Below are 22,272 nucleotides of genomic sequence, written 5' to 3'. Positions count from 1 at the left end.
TGATACACTGTTGATGAGTTAAGTGCCTTGAATCAAGAAACACGTTCCTGAGTAGAACTAGACCTAAAACAAACCTAACATAAAAAAATACAAAGAGATTCATAACCTCAATAAAAAAGTTACCCTAACTAAATGCATCTCAGAGTCACTATAATACTCATCAAATTGTAACACTGACTTTGTTAGATTTCAACTTTAAAATGTCACCAGGACCTCAAGAAATACATGAAATGAACTCTCCTTTATGGGGTGCTTTCAGTTATTTACAGATTCACAGAATGATTTAGGTTGGAAGGGACCTCTGGAGATCATCTAGCACAACCACCCTGATCAAGCAGGGTCCTCTCGAGCACATTGCACAGGATCGCATTCAGGCAGGTTTTGAGTAGCTCCAGCGAAGAAGACTCCACTACCTCTCTGGGTAACCTCTTCCAGTGCTCTGTCACCCTCACAGGAAAGAAGTTTCTCCTCCTGTTCAGATGGAACTGCCTGTGGTTCAGTTTGTGCCTGTTGCCTCTCGTCCTGTTGCTGGGCACTAGGGAGAAGAGGCTGGCCCCACCCTCTTGACACCCTCCCTTCAGATACTTGTACACGTTGATGAGATCCCCTCTCAGTCTTCTCTTCTCCAGGCTGAACAGGCCCAGCTCTCGCAGTCTTTCTTCATAGGAGAGATGCTCCAGTCCCTTCATCATCTTCGTAGCCCTCCGCTGGACTCTCTCCAGGAGTGCCATGTCTCTCTTGTACTGGGGAGCCCAGAACTGGACACAGTACTCCAGGTGAGGCCTCCCCAGGGCTGAGGAGAGGGGCAGCATCACCTCCCTCCACCTGCTGGCAACACTCTCCCCTAACGCACCCCAGGAGACCATTGGCCTTCTTGGCCACAAGGGCCAAGCTGCTAGTATTCCAACATACTTGTGTGAACTTTTTTACTAACATCACTCATTGCATATTTCCTGCAAAATCCCCAGATAACTAGGAATCTACTACAGCCCTTAACAAAAACACTTTTTTCTAAAATACTTCCAAATTCAGGTACTCACCTGAGCAGGTTAAGATTGTTCTCCCACAGGAGGCAAAGAAATATATATAGACCAAAATGTAGCAATGGAATCTAAGACTTCCACTGCACTGCGCACCACAGTTGTGGCATATAGGTGAATCCAGCTCAAACGCATACAAAAAAACCCATACAACTGCAATAACTAGACAATGACAATCTGTCCCAAGAGAAACATGGTGAATAGGTTCTACTAAAATTGTAACATAATTGCAATACGACAATTATGGACCAATTCAAAAGCCAATGACATTAATGCATAATTTTACAAGAGGCAAACGTATTCTGTAAGGGCTAATGCCAATACCTAAACCATGTAATAAAAATCTCTCTCCTCTCTCTCTGCAAGCAAAATTCTCTCTCCTTCACCATAATTTGCTGTGCAGCAAATATGCATCTTTAACAATGGAAGTATCTTTTTATAGATCATCTATAACAGAAGTATCTTTTTCCATCTCTTGTCAGAGGCTAAAAAAAATTTTCAGCAGACAGAGTTATCTCCTGTTGGATGTAAACTGCAGGCCATTGGTTGGATGGCTTCGATTGAAAAAGCAAGATCCTGAGATATAGCTTACTTGCATAGCTTACTTGAAGAAGCCCTGGAAACAATCCTCTACATATTCAATGGTCGTATGCTGGTGAGATCAAGGATCCTTCTCCCCCAAGGAAAACATTGTGGGTAATTTATTTTTAAAAATATCTACATAATTTATTCTGCCACGTAAATACGGCACTGGACAATTAAGAAAAAGAATTTTCATGACTTATAACCACAGAGTTAGCAATCTAAATTAATAGTTAATACTAAAACTTTTTCCTAATATAAATTCCATTCAGCTGAATTTTATTCTGAAAGATAAGTTGGAGCACAATATTAAATTAATAAGACGACAACTTAATCCTTCATGATATGGCACCTTAAATAAGAGCACAACTACATTATATCGAAGGAATAACAATCAGCTGCTTTTTAGACCTCAAATAATGTAATTCAATGTGGATGTGTCTCATGTTATCTATTTACCAGCATATTTATCTATCTCCCTGAAAAAAAGAAAAAAATAATGCATATAAATTTATGAACAAAGAAAGCCATTCATACCTTACTAGAGATCAGGAATGCAGTGACACTGAAAAGGAGTTGGGATCAAAGCAGAATACAAAAAGAACATGCGGTACACTGGAGCAGTACTGGAGCTAATCCTGGAATATATTATCTGAGCAGTATTAAGCAAGAGTAGGGAAGTAATACTCTGAGTGTATATGCCATTAGTGAGGCTAATATTTGTATAATCTGTCCATTTTCGAGGTCTGACTTCAAAGAGAATATTGAAAAATTCGAAAGGGTTTACAAAATGGCTAAACAAATATTTCAATATGTGCTGAAGAAATTTAAGTAGCTCAGTTTACTTTCCCAAGAGAAAATGTAAGCAGTGATCAAGTTGCCTCTTAAACTACATGTACCAAGGAAATATTTCTAACAGTAGATGGTATGACAGTAAAATGCAACTCAATGGAAAAGTCTAGTCTGCACAGAGTATCTCGGATTGTGACACACTTGTATACAACTTTCATTTTGCACTAGAACATCCATTCTCCTAGGCATATAACTGAAGGCAGCTTCTCTTTTTTGGGAGGTGAGGAGGTTTCTCTGAGTAAGGAGCTAACCTACAGCGTATCATAAAAAGACTAGATTGGAAAGAGAAAGACAGTAGGACACTTTCTGACTGAAGTGATGATTTCTTTTAAGAATTTTCAGGATTAATTTGAGGTGCTCTGAGTTTTATTCCAGACAAAACTCAGCAGAAGCATACAGGACAAGGAAGAGCTACAGCAGGCTGATGTCTACCCAGAGAGGTGGTACTGGGAACAATTTTGGCTTCTTCAGCTAGCAAAAGAACACTTCTGATGACTAGAAGCTAAAAATTCAGGCTAGAAATAGGATAAAATAGTTAACTGTAGAAACCGCTTTGGAGTCCCCCTCATCAAGTCTTTATGGAGGGACTTACAGCAGCTACACTGAATGAACCCAAAGTTCTGTAGCTTTGATTTATTCTGATGTCAGACTGGATTATCACAATAGATATTACAGACTGGAAGATCTACAAGTGAAGGCACATTTTAGAAACTATTTCTTTTCATCTTTGCCATATCACTGATATTACCCTCTTTTTTAAAGCAAGATCTCTTCTGGTCATCTCCTGATGACATTTCTAGGCTCTCCAGTCCTCTACTACTTCAGTGTTGTCACACGATTTGCTCATTTAGATGAGGCTTAGATCATATAGAATCAGGATCCTGCAAAGGCCAGTAGGCCACTGGACTCACGACACTATTTTCAGACTTATTAAAAGTATTTGTGTGTAAAACTGCAGAATCCAGACTTCAGTGTCATCTCCAGATTAGTTCAATTGCATTTGAATTACTCCTCCTTACAAATTATTACCATTAACTGAAACTGTTAAGAAACAAAACAGAGCTGCTGTCATCCACCACTCTTTGAAAGGTTCCTGTCAGTGCTACAAACTGCCATTTATAATTTCACTTCTTTCTGTCACTCCTTACTAAGTAGTTTAAGATATTATTATTTTACCTAAGTACCGCTCAATTTAGTATGCGGTGCAAGAGAAGACTATGCAGGTAACTAAAAAAAACCCGCATACTCCTTTCATAGGTCTTGCCACAGAAATGGCTCTTTGCTCATCTTGGGAGAGCTGTTTCTTTGCTTTTCAATGAATTCAACACGCGTCACTTTTTCTATATATATAATAGCACAAATTAGGGCAACTCACCTTCCAGGCAACAATGCAGGTGCCAAGGTGCCCAATTCTCTCCATTTAAGAAGTCTCACGTCCTGAACATAGAAACTGGGTGCTGTATTGTATTCAGAATATTACACATCCTCTTTAGCATCAAACAGAAACCACTGGCCCCCTCACCCCCTGGTAATTCACACTGTGGCCAGACTTGTGCATCCATGGAAAAGTTTGGCCAAAGTCAGAGGGTGCTTACCTGTACCCTTTTCTGTCTAGCTCAGAGAGACTGGAACTGGTAGCAAGGGCACGCTTATTTAACAAGAGATACATTTAACAAGCAGGAAGTTAGAAGTAATTTAAAATGTGGCATAATTTGCTATAAGCCCCTTTTCTTTAAGTTTGCTCTAGTTTGAAAATTTCCTTTAAATCCATTTTAAGAAAAGAGACTCATGAAAAACAATAGCAGTATCTCTCAATATTTAAACTGTGTCTAGCTAAACTGTATACTAACAATACAAAATATTAATAAACTGTTAATAAAATAAACTTGTTTTAAAACAATCAGGGCTGTTAAGATAGCAAAGATTCTTCACTGCCACATCATGAACAAAGGACATGAGAGTGAAGATAAGAATGAAAAAACATCACAGATGTTTACAAGAAACACTAAATCACTATTATCAAGCATTAAGAAATCCATGTTGTTATGACAGGCTTAACTTTGGTCCAGGAATTTGTGAGAGGAGAAAAAGTAGGCCATATTATATAACTATTTTCCTAAGAGATACTTTGAAATGGAAAAGAAAATGTGAGTTGACATTTGTATGCACTGACAGTTACTTTTTGATAGAACATTTATAACTGCTTTTTAAAACATTAGGCTAAAAACTAACAAGAATATACTGCAAAATTAAGTTAAGCTTACAATGTTGTTTTGGAGGCTGACCAACATGTATCATTTAAAAGTAGAATAAAATAAAAGATATACTACAGTTGTGTTACACCTGTAACCTTTAGGTTACTGATAAAATAATATTCATTACATTGTCAACTGCTATGGTCTCCCTATGAATTATCTATTTATTTGAGCTTAACAAGAATAATGTGTTTGCTGAACATTTAGGGCTCCAGTGACTGCTGGGTAACTATTTTTTTCCTACAGAGTCAGCACGTACCCTATGGAAACGCTCAGAGTCTTAATTCAGTCACAGAAGAAATGTGAGCAATTAAACAAATCCTCCTTCAAAACACAGACTCGTGAAGTTCCATCACGAACACAGAGAATTCTGGTCTGTTTGTGGTGTGTGTGCAGAACTGGGAGAAAAATAAGTGTTTTATGGGACTTTTATGCAGTTTTCAACTGCAGCAAATTCCCTTTGCTGCAGGAAGTTTGGGGCTAATGCTACACTACAGCTTTTGGGGCAGCACACTAAAAGGAATGAGCTCTAGGTTGGAATGAACTTTTAATTTCCTTAATTGGGCTTCAGTTCCACTGTTTATAGCCAAAGTACCTTTTACTCATACTCAGGACAAAACCGTTTCTGTGTAAACGCATACTAGAAGCTGTGTGATTTGCAACCTTTTAAAAGTGCGTGTCGTAAAGCGAGTTGGCTCCTGAAGGACATTCTTGGAAAGCCAACTAGAATTCATGCAGTCTGGTCTGTTCTTGAAAAAAGCATTACTTCCATGTGTTTTAATACAAACTTCAAAGGAAAGTTCATCTTCCAGTACTTTGGCTGAAAGTACAGAAAAGAATCCTAAGAGGCAGAAAAATAATGTTTCTCTCCTACTTGGCGGCAGGCTGCTAAAGGGCTCTAGAGCGCCAGAGTTCCAGGGCTCTCTGCAAACATCACCAAGTTGTAATGAATTACACACCGGAGAATCAGGATCTAAAAACATGCCCATTTGTGGTCACTCAAAAAAAAAAAAAGAAAGAAAAAAAAAAGAAAAATATCTCAACAACCACCATTTTCCCACATAGTCTCAGCAAGTCTGAAAATAGTTGATTCAAACACATGGATATTTACACTACAGTTTATCTGAGATGTTCTGAAGCATAAGATTAAAAAATGCAATAAAAGTTACCTCTTTCTCCCACTGAAGAATTCTTATTAACGTTTTTATAAATGCTACCATTAATAACATCTATACATAATAAAGAAACCTATACCTACGCCTGCAATCATGACCATACTTTGACAAATTAAAAAATATTTCATTTGTAACTTTTTAGTTACTTCTCCTCCCTTGTAACTAAGTCTTTGACTGATAAATCAGCAGGCATATTCTTTCCTCTGAAAACACTTGATAATTTCTTTCATACCTGAGGTACAATATGTTCATTAAGAAACATTCTGAAGATGCACAGCTGCACTGGTATAATTTCCATCAATGCTTTTGAAAAATATTACCATAATATGCCAAGGTTTTAAAAGACACAGATTAAGACGAGTATAATCAGTAGTGTTTCTAACTGGGATAACACAGCAGCCCTCTGAAGATGAGAGATGAGCTGAGATCAACACACTTCACATAGACTGATAAATGATCATTCAGTGTGTGTTGGGGGGGTCCTACATTCAAATGGATTTCTTTTTATGCTTAATGGATTTTTTACCACTTTGCATACCACACATCTGCTGTATCCTTTTGGAATAATCATTTAGTCTATTGTTAGAAAGAAAGATACACTAGGCAACAGTCAGTTACCCTTTCAGCACTGTCTTGTGAATTTTACGAAAGTATAACCTGTGGAATGACGCATATTACCTCCGAGTTATTAAAGGAGATGAGCGATCACATTGCTTTTTGTTAAATGTTTATGGATACTAAAAACATGCTTACATGACAGTACCAAACTGTTTATTCAGAGCCCTTAGGATCAATTTCGTAACTCCCTTAAAATGCACATTTTCATTTTTATGGACTTCAGCAGCTCTTTGGCTCTCTCTCTCACGTGGGCCCAATCCTGCTCCAGAGGGCAGCAGAGCCACCGACTCCAGCTGCGCAGGATCAGGCTCCCCAGCAGCACACGGAGGGCAAGCCAGCGTGGTGAAAAAAGTAAAAACACAACAAGCAGCGCCAACCTGCTTAGACCAACTCTTGGAGCCGAAGACTTCTCTCGAACAAACGGTCAGCTTGTAAACCGGCTGCCAAACCAGCTGTTTTTAAACCCGAGTCTTTTCTTCCAGCAACAGGAGAGCAGGCTGGTGCTTGCCCGAAAGCGGAGATGTGCTTATATCGTAAAGGGAACCCAGCCAGCAAACGCAGAGGAGCTTGTTGCGCCTCGCACGCAGCCGGCAGCCCGACACGGGGCCGCCGAGCCCCGCCGCGCCGCGCCGCGCCAGCCAGCCGCCCCCGCGCAAGTTGCGCGCGGAAGGGAGCGCGTTCCCGAGCACCCCACCGCCGCGGGACTTGCGGCGAGCAAGCCAGCGGCACGAAGTTGGACTTCGCCGGGGCCGGCAGCGCCTGCGGAGCGCCAAAGCGGCGACGGTTTTTTTTTTGTTTGTTTGTTTTTTAAGTTTTCCAGCGCGCAGCACGCCCCCTGCCCCTCCCCCGGCCGGGACCCCCGAGCTCGGCCTGCGCGGGTCGCGGGGCCGCCCCGCCGTACTCACCCGCTGCCCAGGCGCACGGTCAGCAGCAGCAGCAGCAGCCGGGCCCCGCGGCGGCGGCGGCTCCACAGGGGCGCGGGGCCCCCCCACGCGTCCATGGGCGGGAAGTCGCCCTCTCTTTTCCCCGAGTTTTCTCCGGTGAGGCTGGGGAACAGCGACCCTGCCAATCCCACCGTCCCCCCGGCACACGAGAAGCAGAGGGAGGGGAGGGGAAGGGGAAAAAATAAAATAAATAAATAAGACACCCAAACAGGTAGGAACCCACTCTACAAGGACCGAGCAACTCGGCCAATAGGCTCATCGGGTTGCTCCATAAATTATCCTAAAAACTGCCGGGCGAATCAACCCCTAGCGGAGGAGGAGCCTCCCTTACTAGAAGGGAAACACGCTTCAAGAGAAAAGGGGGTATTTGGTCGCGGTTTTTTCCTCCAAAAAGGAGAATAAAATAGATCTTATATATATTAAAATATATGTTAAAATATATATGTTTAAAGCTACTCATATGTGTAATATATATCTATTTTAAAGCGACTCAGAAGGCAGCTTGCAGTCTGAGAAGAGCACCTCGGCCCTACCTGCGGAGACCCTTAGCGGGGAGGAGAAACGCTGGGGGCCGTGCTTGCAAACCGGCGGGGGCTGCGCGGCCCTGCGCCCAGCAGCACCGCGCAGGCAGCCGGTTTGGGGAGGGCGGCACTAGCCCCTCGCCCTCCCCCCCCCCCCCCCCGCCCCGGGGAGGAGACCCTGCACCCCGCAGTCCCCAAAGCTGTGCTGGAGGGAGGCTACTTGCTTTGCGCGCAAGCGCCGCCGCGGGGACTCCGCGCACCCGTGAGACGAGAGCCGCGCAAGCCTGGCGGCCGCGGGCAACTCTACGCGGGGAAGGAGCGGGCGGTGCGCGGCGCTGCCCTGCATCGTCCGCTGCCGCCCCCCTGCCGGCGCGCTCCGCGACCGCGCAAGCGAGGAGCGGCCGTACGCTGGGGCTTGCCACAAAATGTTGCCCCCCCCCCTCCACCCCGTTTTTTTCCCCTGCTGCTTCCTCCCCCCTCGGGAGAGCTGCGGGGAAAAGCAGCCAAAGCAAAACCCGAGGCAGGAGAAAGCCACTGCGGTGGCCGGTCTGCGCGTCTGCGGCCGCGCCCGCCGCGGCGCCCCGGTCCCGGCGGGGCTAACGCTTAAGCAAAGGTTATGTCCTCGCACGGCTTCAGGGTCGGCGGCCCCAGGCTGCCGTTAGCGGGCCGTGGGACACACCTGAACCTATCCCAAAACAGGTCCCTGGCGCTGGGGATGGCCCAGCTGGCCGCTCTCTATGGGCACTTCTGGAGTAACCTGCTCTGCTAGATTCTCAGTGTGAGGAGCAAACCATTTTATTATTATTATCACCATCATCATCCTTTGAGGCAGACCGAACTGTATTGCAATGTAAACACCCTCCCATTTTGTGGTTATTTTGATGAAAGATTGTTTTGGGTTCTCCTGCTTCTTTACAGGTCATCATTTGATTATTATTTAATGTATACACCTTACCGCAGCTTTAATGGTTAAAAGGATTCACCATGCTTCGGAGAGCTGCAGTACATGAAGTGAAAATGCAATGACTTGAAAATTAATAGCCAGTCCTAGGGGTACTAGCAGAAGGTAAAGGCACATATTATTGTATGACCTGAGGTCTCTTTATTGGTGGATTAACACAGCAGGCAGCATTCTAGCGTGATGACAGAGGCATGAGCTCAGAGGAGAGAATATGCATTTATTATAGAATAAGTACTGAAGCAGCTCTGCTGCTGCAGCTGGTAGCACTGACTCCAACAGGCAGGTCTTCTCCTCAGCAAGAAGCAAATAGCCCATCTCCAAGTCCCTTTCTCTCTGGGAAGTCCTTTTGCCCTGGACATACTCATGCTCCTTAGGATCACTGCGGATCATTCTATCAAATTGACTGCAATTTGCAAAATATGCAAGGAAGTCATCTTATGCCTTCGCATTCTGATGTTTATGGAACCATTAAGACTCTTGCTATTGCATGGAATTTTACCCTGTCATTAAAATATATCATATACTTAATGTGACTGTTGAGAAAGTTTGACATAAGAAGTTCAAGGCTACTTACAGGATTGCAAGACAACTTCTTTCTACCTCAGCAATCTGGACATTAATTTAAAACACTAGTAATTTCACCCTTACGTAGGTCCAGCAGCTTGCTAGCACTGAAGAAGGTGGAGGATTACACTTAAAATAGCACATAGCATGAGCGATGAGAACATGAAATGAACATAGGTTTGTAAGAGGCTTCATTTTCATCCCATTTCTGACCTTGCAATGCTAAGGTGCATAAAGGTGACATAAAAAATAATTGAACATAAAATTAACACCAATGACACAAAACCAAAGATGATATCTTCTTTATCTGCCACTAGGACAACCTGGTTCCAAATTCTGATTTTTTTCCTCATACTTTAATTTAACCAGCAGAAATTCATCTTGGAAGAAGAGAATATTCTATGAATAAGTAAAATATTTTATGAAAATTAGGCATAATAACTTTTGAAGAGCAAGCAAAAATAATAATGCCAAAATTCTTAAACTTTATCAGGAAAAGAAACCTGAGAAAAAAAATTCTTCTCAGATTTTCTGAAACCTAGGGAACAAAAGAAGCAGTAAAGGAAAATTGCAAAATGGGAGAGAGAATACTGAAGGAAAGCTGGGGAAGTTACCTTAACCCAAAAAAAGCGTCAAAAGAGAAAGATGCTGAAGCAGAATAATAAACTAAAGAACAATGAGTTACCAAAGCTGACTGGTATTCATCAGCCACTTGATATTGGAGCAGCTGACCTAAAAACAATATTTAAATTTTCAGTAAAATCGCCATCTCCAGCTGAGAGTGCACCTTTACAGAAAGAACAGAGTTGGAGAAAGGGGTCAACAGTGGGATTTCAGGCCTAATAGGTACTTCAGAAACAGCAAAACGTTGACCGAATAATGTTAATGTACAAGTAAAATTGTAGGATTCAGAACATTATTATTAAAGAGACACCATCCAGAACGGATTCTGCAAAGGAAAACCAGTGTCTCTCTAATCTAATTCCTTCAGTCATATTTAACGAATCTGTGACTAGAACAGGGCTGCCTAATTTACGATCTTTCAAGAACTTTTTAAGTCTATCAGTTAATTGTTAAAGGAGCTGTATAGTTATAGGGCAAGTAGGACAGTAATGCCATCTTTTAGAAACTGCTTAAGACTACTGTCAGAATTGTCAGCTCCATGTTACAAAGGTGAATGGGGGTTGTCACAAATCTGCTCTTGGGATGATTTTATTTAATTGATTCCTCATTGAAGCAATGGTTTTAGAGACAAGAAAGAGCAAAATTTGCAGATGAAAGTTTTAGTTGGGTTGAGATTACATGAAAAATAAAAGATATTGATAAATTCCTCAGAGTTAAGAAAATGAACTGTAAAATGGGAAATGATGGCATTTTGGCAAATACCATGTGGTCTATTGTTTTTCCAGAAAAAGAAAGCTAGCTGTAGGGCTGAATTTGGTAAAGATTTTAAGTACCTAAATACAAAATTGCAACCCAGCTCTCAGCTCTGCTGCTACTTAATACCAGAAGGTCCAGAGGAAGCATGTATTTTTAACTCTTCAAATTCTCTAGGACTGTGGAGCAGCACCTTTATGGGCATCCAGTAGAGCCCATGCATCTGAGCAGCTCAGCAGATAGATCCTGCTTAAGCTCATCTGATCTTTCTCCATCCTCAGTCTTTGAAGAGTACAATACAGTAGGATAAGGCTCCTCACAATGCAATGTAAAAGTCCTTTAAAACCACAGTAAGGGTAAGTGGCCCCTTTCCTAACTTCTTAAAATAATGAGAATTGATTTGGATTCCATGCAAAGACACCTAACCCTCTGGCATTGTAAAAGGGGAAGAGACATTTTGCAGTTGCAGTTTCCAGTCTGGATGCCAGCTATTCAACTTTTAGGTACCTACAATCTGTAGTGCTTTTAAAATGATATGAGAAAGATTTTTCATGCTTAAAGTTCAAGTAGCTCAATAGAAGGAGGAAGGAGGAAAATTAAAAATATATATAATTAACACCACTGTATTTCGCACCTGGGAGCCTTCACCCCTTGAACTGAAAAATATTTTGGTCCTTTGAAATTTAACTGTTGAAGATCACAGAGGAACCTGAAAACACCCATATGTAATCTTCCATAGCTGACATCACACATCTGTGGTATTTCTCTGGGACTTTCCTGATGGGAATATGCAAGACTTGATGGCAGGTTTGAGTGACTATGTACCACTTTCAGTGATAAAGAGCTTTGAAAATCTAGCCCTAATAGGCTGGCATCTTCATTCACTGTGCTTGAGGGAAGTTAGTGGTCCTCATTCCTGCAGTATATGTAAGGAGTAATTATCCAAAGTCTTTCAGTGCCAAGAGAAGGAAGAGAAAAGAATACTGTGTTACATCTTACACACACACACACACGCACACGCACACGCACACGCACACAAAATATATATATACACAATAGTAAAAGCTCAAAGACTGTTGCAGCCATGTCAGAAGGGTAGATTTAAATTTACTTAACACATTTCTGGTGAAGTGACATATGCAAATCCTAATTGTGAATGCACAAAGCAATTTCCCATGTGTACCCTTAGATAGCAAAGAGTATACACATATGATTTGTACAAGCTAAGTACAGTTTCTCAAACATCGGTAAGCACAAATGCAAGTGCACTGTCACATGCATTGTATTTTGAAACTGCAGCCCATAGATAAAAATAGAACAAATGAAGAGTTAGGTTCTTAAGCAAATTCAGAAGGAAGTGGGTTTAAACATGCAACAAAAATTTCCTGCTTTATCCTACCTGAATGTTTACTCTTTAATAAAGTTCAAGGTAGATATTATAAACAGCACGGTAGCCTACTCTTGCAATAGCTATACAGAATATCTAAAGAAGAAAGAAAATAAGTACAACTATTTTGGGATGGGACTTTAAAAATGTACCTTTAAAGATGAGGATGGTGGATCTCCGTGAAAGGGGAACGGAAAGATGCAGAAACATCACTTCAGTGCAGCTTTCATATTGTGATTAAAACTGCAAAATAATTACGTTCAGCGAAACAGTCAACATCTTAATAGAAAATAAATTATAAAACTCTCACTTCCCATAGCTAAATACCATTTTAATTAAGATTTCATCTCCGATACATTGATTTAACTGCTCACTCACTTATGTTATTCATTAAAATGATTACTAACAGTATGACTTTAGCAGCACTTAAAAACTAAATGAGAGAAGTAATCTCAAGTAGGGAATGATGGATGCGGGAAGGAGAAAACTAAACCCATCTTCACATCCAGGGGAGAGGGAAAAGGTTAGAGTACGTAAAACAGTATTTCTCTATATCTGTAAAGCTACATTACCCTTCTCCTTTTACACTATGACGAAATGAAAACAAATTGAAGTGTAGGCAGATATAGGGTAAGTAGGCTAAAGTGCTTAGGAACCGAAAGATAACTTCAAATCACAAGAATTTCCTTGGCCTATGGTTATTGTCATTGCCTTTCACTGTATCTCAGACTATTTTCAATGTGAGTCAGAAAATGGAAAGCAAACACTTTGTTACCCCATTCTCTTTTTCAAGACGTAAATCCACAGTCTCTCCCTCTTCTTCTCCCTAAGAGCACAAATTGTCCTCCACCTCTCCCTCTCTTTTCAGGCCATATCACAGAAAACGGAAGCCAGTGTCCTGGATTTCTCAGGACCCCATATTTCTCATCTTCCATGATGGGATGCACACCCACCTTCCAAGACGGCATTCTTTGCTAGGGAATATGGTGACCAACAAGAAGAGGGCTGTGTGGCACTTGCAAGTGTGAGGCACGTGAGTGTCGAGGCAAGGCAATGAGCCTTACAGTGGACTGGGGCACCCACATGCCTGTAGCACAGTACATCTGAAAGAAAGGCAAGCCCAGCTTGGAGTACCTCAGTATCATATACAGGAGGTGAACACTGGTTCAGACTCTTCTCCATTCTATGTTCTATTTCCCCCGGCAAGGAAATGACATAATTCATCCCAGTGAACCACCGTTGTACGAATATACACACAGCACATCTACGCTAGCACTTCAGTTCAGGTGGGGACTGAACTTTCAAAGTGAACATCCCAATCTTCCCCACCTACTGCACCTTCATTGTCATCACAGAGAGGCTTTGGAGGACATGAAGATGCTTTCAGCATCTTTTTGGAGGTAACTAAACCAGAAGATACATGCCAGGAGCACATCTACTGTGCTCCAAGCACTAGTGGATGCTCAGTCTATAGGACCAGATTAGTGCTAGTCTAAAGAAAAAACTCCCCCACAACACATGTGCTTTGGATGTTGGGTCCTCATTACCAACTGTTTCTCTGTGAGGATCTGCTTGTATTGCACCACCCTATTTGCCAATGTAGGCAAAGCCACAGTGAACTATTAGAAGACTAGGACACTGGCATGAATCAAATCAGGTAGCAAAGAGCTTATTTTTGCTAATTTCTCTTGTCTCCAGACAGGATGAAAATTCCCTGAAAATGGTAAGAATAAGAATCGTTTCATGGCTTATAGGATGCTCTCAGGAGAATAATATTTGATTATCTGTCTGGTCTTATTTTGTTAGAGGCTAACAGGGCAGCTGTTCTATCTGACTACTATGAGCACTTACTGTTCCAGCCAGATCAGGAAGGACAAAGACATGTGAAAATGAAAAATAATGGGGCAAGTAAAAGGCTATGGTCTTTACTTTTTCAAGTTTTAAAAAGAATCAGTTAATACTTGGTTCAGCCTTTGTTGAAAGTTAAAGTGGCTTTTCAGTATACCTTATCCTGACCAGTCTTCCTTAGAATACAAGTTTTTCAACTTCTGCATAGCAGAAGACATTAAAAGGTGAATCCTCTTGATAGGATTGGTCTGTCCGTCAATTGAAAAAACATTCTCTCTGGAATGCTGATTTAAACTCTTAGTAACAGAACCCCATAGCAAATCTAAATAAAGGGTAATATAATTGCTATCCAGAACATTAGCACTCTCTGCAATATATTAAGTCACTTGCTGAACTTTTCCAATAATTGTTATTAACTGACCTCTAGACCTCTCCATTTTAACAAAAGCTTGAGATATTTAGGAAGGTGCTTTTTAGTGTATTGGATTGCATTTCCCTGCCTATTACAGAGGGAATACATTCCCGGCAGTTGCAATAAGTTTTCCCGTTTCTTTTATACTGCTGTTTTTCTTCTTAAGACTCTTTTTCCATCTTCCCATTATTGTTGTCCTATGTTGTCACTATAGGACGCTTCTTTTAAATTGTGTTTAATTTCCATTTTGAATATATTATGATCATCAGTATCTCCTGTGCTTACCAGGGAAATAAGCAGAGATCTGACTGAGCTTCCAATTATTTTAATTAACTATTCACTATATAACCCAATAGAACTGTCCTACAATTTAGCTTGCTGTAAACTCAACTGTCAGGTGGATAGATTTATTTGTAATGGCAGGAATAGATCAAAATCCATAACATAAAACCAGCATTACTTCAAACCTTAATTATTGAAAGAAAAAAATATATACCTTCCAAAATAGTGTGTCATGACAGATCCTCACTGGATTGTATAAAATAAATACTGTCAATTATCAGTAATCATTTGCTGATAATCTCAAACACGTCAACATTAACCAATGTTTCTATACAGATGCACATTATGATCCTGCTATTTTAATCATTTCATTGTGGCAAAATGCAGAAGTTTGCTAATCTTTGAAAATATATACCTCGTGGTAAGTTTTCAAAACTACTTCTTTGCATCATTAGTACAAAAGTGCCTTGGTTTTGCTACTAGACAAAGTCTTGCTTGTGCAGTTCTCTTTAATCACTAACTTGCATATTTGAGCATCTGCATATGATGAAAATTCATCATTCTAGCATGACAAAAATTTCTTGCTGCGTAGAGATAATTCTAGTGAATGACGTAGAAAATAACTATTTTTAAATGTGGAAGTATTATCTTACAGTTTATCATACGCTCTCAGGCAGGTCATTATCAATTATGATTATCAATATCTATTCACCCTTCTCATTGGAGACGAACAGAACAGCTGTTTCAGTCTGTATCATTGATGACTATTATTCTTGAGGATGATCCTTCCTGGGGGTATTTTAAGCACTCTCTTGAAAGTATCTCCTAAAATAATTCCATTCCCAATAGACTGGTGATATTCATATTATCTTCAGCTTCAGCTCTGTTGCAAATGATACTTTGGATGTTATAGTCTTTGATTTCCCTAATAGCTGTTATAAGTGTTGTGTGTTTTTGCGAAGCTTCACCTCAGTTACCAAAGCTATATTAGCTATGTAAAACAGATTCTTTGCTTAGTCTGAAAACATCACCATCATTTGCTTTTAGTCACTTCACCAGCTAGCTCCACAGACTGGATCCATAGTAGACTGAGATCTGCCCCTTGGAGTGACTGTAACACCAGCAGAAAAGACACATTCATACTATCTCTTGGCCATGAGTCATGCTGCTACATTGCGCTGAGCAGTAGTCCCTGTATAAGCCCCAGATAAAATGAGTAATAACTGCACAAATTATGCAGGGACTGCAGGAGTACACTACAATTGCAAAATAACTTTTGAATAGCAGTGGTGTGGTTCCATGCCAAATAGATATCACCAAACGTGTTTTTCATGGTGACTAAACACTAAACACAGTCTTTAAAATGTAAAGCCACTTGCTTTCTCGGGATGATAGACAAAGCATCCTTGCTGAAGCCTTATGTGACTGTATGGGCTTGGATTAAGTTGCCTACCCACAAGCATAAATTCTTCAAGACTTGTGACAAACGTGTGACCCAACACACCACATCTATTGAGGACAGATGATTTGAGCGCTATCTGAATCCTTGATGATTATGAATAATGTCGAAAATAAGTCCATAGACTAAATTGCAAAAAGGAGTTTTGACAATACAGAGCAGTGAGGAATCTGCCTAGCTGGACGTAACGTAAACTTACCTAATGTATGTTGTTGTGATTGCATTCTGTTCTTATTTAGAGGCATTTCAAGATAGCAGGATATGCTTCTGTCCCGTAAGACTGCTCCCTGAACTATTGTCAAATTTTCCTTGGAGAAGTAATCTAGATTTAAAAAATTTATTTCTCTATACTGAAATATCTTCCCTCTTTTATCTATCCACAGGAAAAAAATTGAAAGTTTTTAATAGTCACCCCTGTTTTCCTGGAATATGTATCTGGAACATAAGGTGATTAAGTCTAAGTTATCGCCTGTCTTCAGAAAGGCACAACTTGACCTCATTGATACCAGCGTCTACAAGAGGAAAGACGCTACTGAGAATAGACAAAATTACGTCCGTAGCCAAGCAGTAAGCTAAAACTAAACTATTTACTGGGCAAAATTATTTAAGCTACCACATTTCTATATTAACACATATGCCTTAAGAGTACTGTATTGCAGTTGTCCTGTCCTCTCAACCATAAGTATGGCATTATGACTGCAATTTTATAATGCCTCTGGGATGAACAGGTCAGAAAAAGAAAAGTAGCTCTTACACACATAAGCACCCCTCCCACATTTTAAAATGTTATGGTGGATTTTAATAGTGATTTTCCTGTCAGAGTGAGGGAAAATCTCACTGCTGAGCCTCATGCAATTGTGCAAAGATTAACCAGTTAATCTACTGTTTTTTTATTTACCTTTGCAGATATTTTAATTAAGAAAGAAACTAGAAAAAAAAAGACAAGAAAAAATGGGTGTGCACTAGATTTCTGCTGTAGACATAGCTGCAGTATCTTTGATTTTGATGTAGAGATAGAGATCATGGTAGATCCTGAATTAGCAGCCGTGTGGACTTAATTCTTGTATATATCTTGTATATACAGCATACACAATGCTTGCACACTATTTTCCTTCCTCTAGGGTGTGAGAAGGTAAAAACCTAGCTTCATTCTTCTGGCTTAGACGTTTACGCTCTTTGCTTCTGATGAATAAATCAGCTAGCATTAGCTATGAGTCATTCTTCATAAAATCCTTGGGCCATCTCACACCAATGGCAATGACTTCCTGTTACTCTTATTCTGGCTGCAACTGGACAAGTGATTACAGCTAGAAAGCTGTACAGCATATAAGTACATTGAATCTCAGATATGCCATTCTGCATTGATCCTCCAAATATAGAAATATTTCAAAACTTTTTCTGTATTTGGGTTCATGAAAACAGGGATATGTAAAGTGTCATAGATACTGTAACAGTTAAAAACTTGGGAAGTGAACAGCTAGATGCCAGTTTAGCAAGTGACTAGATATATATGACAAGCAATTAACTTCTGATGTTGCAGGGAATGTTAAGTGCTCAGACTTATTTCCAAGGCTCCCTCTAGTCCATGAGAGGTAGGTAATTATCTTTTGGAGCATTCAGTTACACTTTCTCAGCTGCATAGAGAGCCTACACGGTCTATCTGTGTGACTAGTCTTTCCTTCCCATTCCTTCAGATGGCACTACCGTAATTACCATTTCTGACAAATTAGTGCAGTCCATTTAATTTCTGGAAATGTAACGATCAGACTTTCCCCTCTGCCTCATGGCCCACCACACAGCCTCTTGCACTGTTCCCTCCACAGTGCAGCTATTTGGAAGTTTGAGGTGGTAAAAGCAAGAAATACTACTTGACAAGGTCTGGCAGATTTCATGGAGCTAATGCTACCTATACCAATCACTGAGAACTTTTCCAATTAGTGGTGACCAAAAGAAAGCCCACACCTTTTTGAATTACTTCTCTCTGAAAATCTTGTGGCCACAGATGAAAGTGCCCAATTCTGTCGTGTCTCTGAAGGTGGGTAGGCTTTTCCCACTTTCATCATATGCATGATTGTGGCTACTTTTCTCCTCCAGGAGCAATGTATAAAATCACTCACACGATAACAACCATAATAACATAGACCATGTTACCTCTCCATGGCTATCTTCTTAGATAAACAAAAACAAAATATTCAGCTAGGAAGCTTCTATTCTCTTGTGTGATATCCTTAGGTCTATATGACTGGAAGGGGTTTCCAGACTGGGTGTGCAGATGGTCTTATCTCCCAGTCATTAGGTGCCTAGATAGTTCTTTGCTTTCATTGGACTGAACATTTCATTACTCATTGCAGGATGACCTTCTTTGTCAGAAACTGTCCCTCTAGTCTCTCTAGATGGACAGTAAATCACAACCTTTGTTTCCTACAGCAGGGATAGGAACTCGCTAGCTAAGTATGTAGCTTCCCCTTGCCTTTTACAGTTTTAGTCCTTGGCTACACATGCTTTTGTAGCCCTCATCTCTCCCAATAATAGTGACTTTCCAATACCTCTCAGTCGCCTTATATATTTCAGATCTTATCTCAGCATTTGTGACAGCTTACAGGATCCCAAAATGTTACTCAGGCTTGTGGGCTTAGAATCTTACACTGCCTCCATCCTCACCTCCATATTGCTCCCAATATACCAGAAATACATTTTGTTGTGATGATTTCTGTCTTTACTTAGGGGAACAAAAGGTGGTATAGCATATTAGACCAGCTGAAATAGTTGGAAAGAGCAGACAAGCTTTCACGTGTACATTCCTTCCTCCCAATCTGATAAAGTTTGAAAAATTCCAACAAAGCAGAGGTTAAATACAGTTGCTAATTATATTATTCAAGTTGAAATCAAAGATCAGCTAGCACCTGATGAACAGAGAAAGACCTATAGGAGGTAGAACACAAGGTAGATTGTGAACGGATCCCCAAACTAATGTTCTGAGTCAGAATTTTAGGTTTAAGTAGCTCCCTGAATTTTTGGCTGCTGGACTAAGAGAACTGTTGTTTGGTGGTAAAGGTTTAAAGAAGAGACAGCTTTTTTGAGTGGAATTCTCAAAACACTAGTGGGATGTTCAGCCACAGGGTCTTCAAACAGTTGTCCATCAGATGCTGTAAATTTTAATGTCTTTTAATGCCATTAAGTCCTTTACTAAATCCTCCTCAGCTCCTTACCCAACTTACTCAAAGATTCTTTTCTAAACTCAGTTCAAACTCTTGTCCTCTGAAGAGCTCCCACTAATTAAACTCTTAGGAGTTTACATCCCAGTTCTCCTATCTGCAACAAGTTTTACTTGCTCACAGAATTTTTCCTGATAACGGGAAAGTTTTATTTTATAATCCTGCTCTTTTTCCTAAAGATGCCAGTCTACAGTTTCCAGTAAGGTATACCATATGGAATATGTAATTGTAAAAATGTTTGCCCTTTGATGGGAAAAGACATGGCAGTAGGCATATTGGGCTGCCCTTGCTCTGTGTTACAAACTTGTTTAAGCTGATATCATTGTTTATGCAAAATCAAAGTAGATTGTAAACAGAAATGTTAAGTTTGCAAACAGAATTAAATCTTGTTTGTAATAACAATGAACTAGAATCAGTGATTTTGGAATTGCCTCCCAGTGCTTTCTACCAATGAAGCTGCATATGCAGCACACTCGCACAGAATTACTCCATCGTTATTGCTACATAGCTTTTGACAACATGCAAAGTACACTAAGGATTTTAGTTCAGCTCTCTGTTCTGAGCTCTAGAAGCCACCAAATTACACCACTGAGTTATAAACATGTATTAGGATGGTCTCCAAAAGTAAAATGCTATAAACTTTTAAAAATAGTAACTCCAGTTCTAGTAAGTGAAATCCCTCCTGTTGCAAAGTAATTTTGATAACAGTCATATTGCCATAACTAATAGATATCAGTACCAAGTAGTACCAAATCATTATATCTATATACATATAGATATATCTGTGGACCATTATCTTTGTAGAGTCAATTCTTTAATAACCCTAGAACAAGGAGGTATACTTGACTAGGTTGTGCTAACATAAATGTCAATTGCATTATCAGGAAAGCACAGCTTGAAAGCTCTTGAAGTAAAACAATGGTGTCCGAAAGTTCAAGCACAAGGTGAAAGCATAAGCACAGGATGATACCAGAGGCCTCAGGGCTACAGATACAAACCACAAATGGTCAATTACTAGTTACTAAAGGAATGCAGCCTTGGGAACAAGGTAGTGCTGGGTTTAGGGATAACAAAGACAGCAAAGAGCAAATAGCCAACACATGCAAAACTAACCATATACAGTAACCCAGATAAAACGTGAAATTTGCAGACCAATAAGAAATGCAAGTACATTTGTTAGCAAACATGTAATAATAACTTCAAGCAAAATCACAGATGAGGAAGAAACTCCCACCATTAACCCCATCATCCTTCCAGGGAAGGACCTGAGATGCTGACAACTCAGTTCAACTCTCCTCCCCCATCATATTTTCCTTAAGGAAGAATAGCACCACCAAGCTTATCACAAAGATTAACAGAAAAAGGGTAAGCATAATAGAGAAAAGGCTAGATGTGTTATACGCAACCTTCCTAGTGTCTGTATTAGAAATGAGAATTAGCCATAATTAGTTAACTTGGACTGCAAGTACTAGTATCATTGTAACTGGATTACTAATAAGTCTTTGGTTTCTAATACTTTAATTAAAATAACAATAAATTCTTGACTCCACATATGAGGTATGTATGTTTCTTTAGCCCACGTAGACTGCACAGACTGTTTGTCCCGGTACCCCACCCTCGAGGCATGGTAGTAATCTGGATGCAATACTCCTTAAAGATATGTAGCATACCTCAGGCATCTTTTGTTCTTTTGCTTCTCAGCACGTATATCCAATGTAATCATAGACAGGTTAATAGGATAGATTTTTCTTTTAACGAAGCACTGTGCATATACGAGAGCCCAGTGAGTAGTTCTGTTTCCTCACCTGTTATGCGCTGACACCTGAAATGGGTATAGTGACAGTTTGCCAAAGAGGATGTGTCCTGGCTGCCATCTAGTCGCTGATGCTCGGGAAATGGCCAGGGACTCCAAGAGCTAAAAGCACAGGCTTCTGCAGTGTTAGCTAATTACAGTCCCTGAACTAAATCAGGCAGGCAAGGAGGCATGTCACACACATACAAGTTAACTGTACCCTCAGTTCATCCCATACACACACCCATGAGGCCTGGCCATCTCTGAAAAGTTTGCAAGCTCTTGTTGCCGCAGTTGCTGTTGAGCAGGTAATCTCATCTTAGTGCACGCTGGCTGATGGACCTGTTTGTCTAACTTTTGTTCAGACATAGTTCATCATCCAAGGCTCCTGTAAAACCCTCAAAGAGGTCAAACTTTTCTCTCTGCAGAGGAAACCCGATTTCCCCCCCCAACTACAGAAAGTTTCTATCTAAAATTATGAACTCTATAAGACGTGAGTAAGAAAATCTGATAGGAAGTTCCCTGTACCTTCGATATATATTTTGTGATAATTACAGTTTTCCACTAGTAGAGGCAGTCTGGGGAAATAAACGCTTATAAAATAGTAATAAGTACTTACAAAATGAGTTGTTGGAATCCTTGATAAAAAATACAGCCACGTCAAGATACTGGTATTGAAAGAATCACTTTCTCTGCATATCACAGCACATTTTTTATAGTGTATCCTTAAATATAGCATCCCCTAAATACACAGATCCCAAGAAGTCATTTCCAGGGAATCAATGTCTTTTTACCTTCCTGATATGTGTGATTCTTCCACTTCCCAGAAGTTCTTAAATAATCTCTCATCCTGACACAATTCAATAATCTCTGAGTGGAATGTCTTCAGGAAATTTTCCTTTAGGGGAGTAATACAGTAGCTTGCAGTTAAATATAGCAAATTATTAATGTGTTTGCTTGTTCCTTTCTCTATTCTGAATTGCCTAAG

General features: G+C 40.3%; 1 protein-coding gene across 3 annotated transcripts in view; it reads right to left on the bottom strand.

The window, feature by feature from the left end:
• Positions 1–7,747, bottom strand: part of GABRG1 (gamma-aminobutyric acid type A receptor subunit gamma1) — a 75,922-nt gene extending 68,175 nt beyond the window's left edge. For 2 of the 3 annotated variants that reach the window (XM_068942998.1, XM_068942997.1), the window contains exon 1: positions 7,428–7,624. In XM_068942998.1, the coding sequence (XP_068799099.1) occupies positions 7,428–7,522 (95 nt within the window). In that variant the 5' untranslated portion in view covers positions 7,523–7,624. Of the gene's footprint in view, positions 1–7,427 lie in introns of all 3 variants that reach the window. The other variant, XM_068943000.1, reaches the window with a different exon arrangement.
• Between the last annotated feature and the right edge of the window lie 14,525 nt (positions 7,748–22,272).

The sequence above is a fragment of the Struthio camelus genome, chromosome 4, assembly GCF_040807025.1.
Source record: "Struthio camelus isolate bStrCam1 chromosome 4, bStrCam1.hap1, whole genome shotgun sequence".
Taxonomy (NCBI): domain Eukaryota; kingdom Metazoa; phylum Chordata; class Aves; order Struthioniformes; family Struthionidae; genus Struthio; species Struthio camelus.
The sequence above is the reverse complement of the archived record's forward strand: the minus strand, read 5'-3'. Positions and strand labels throughout refer to the sequence as shown.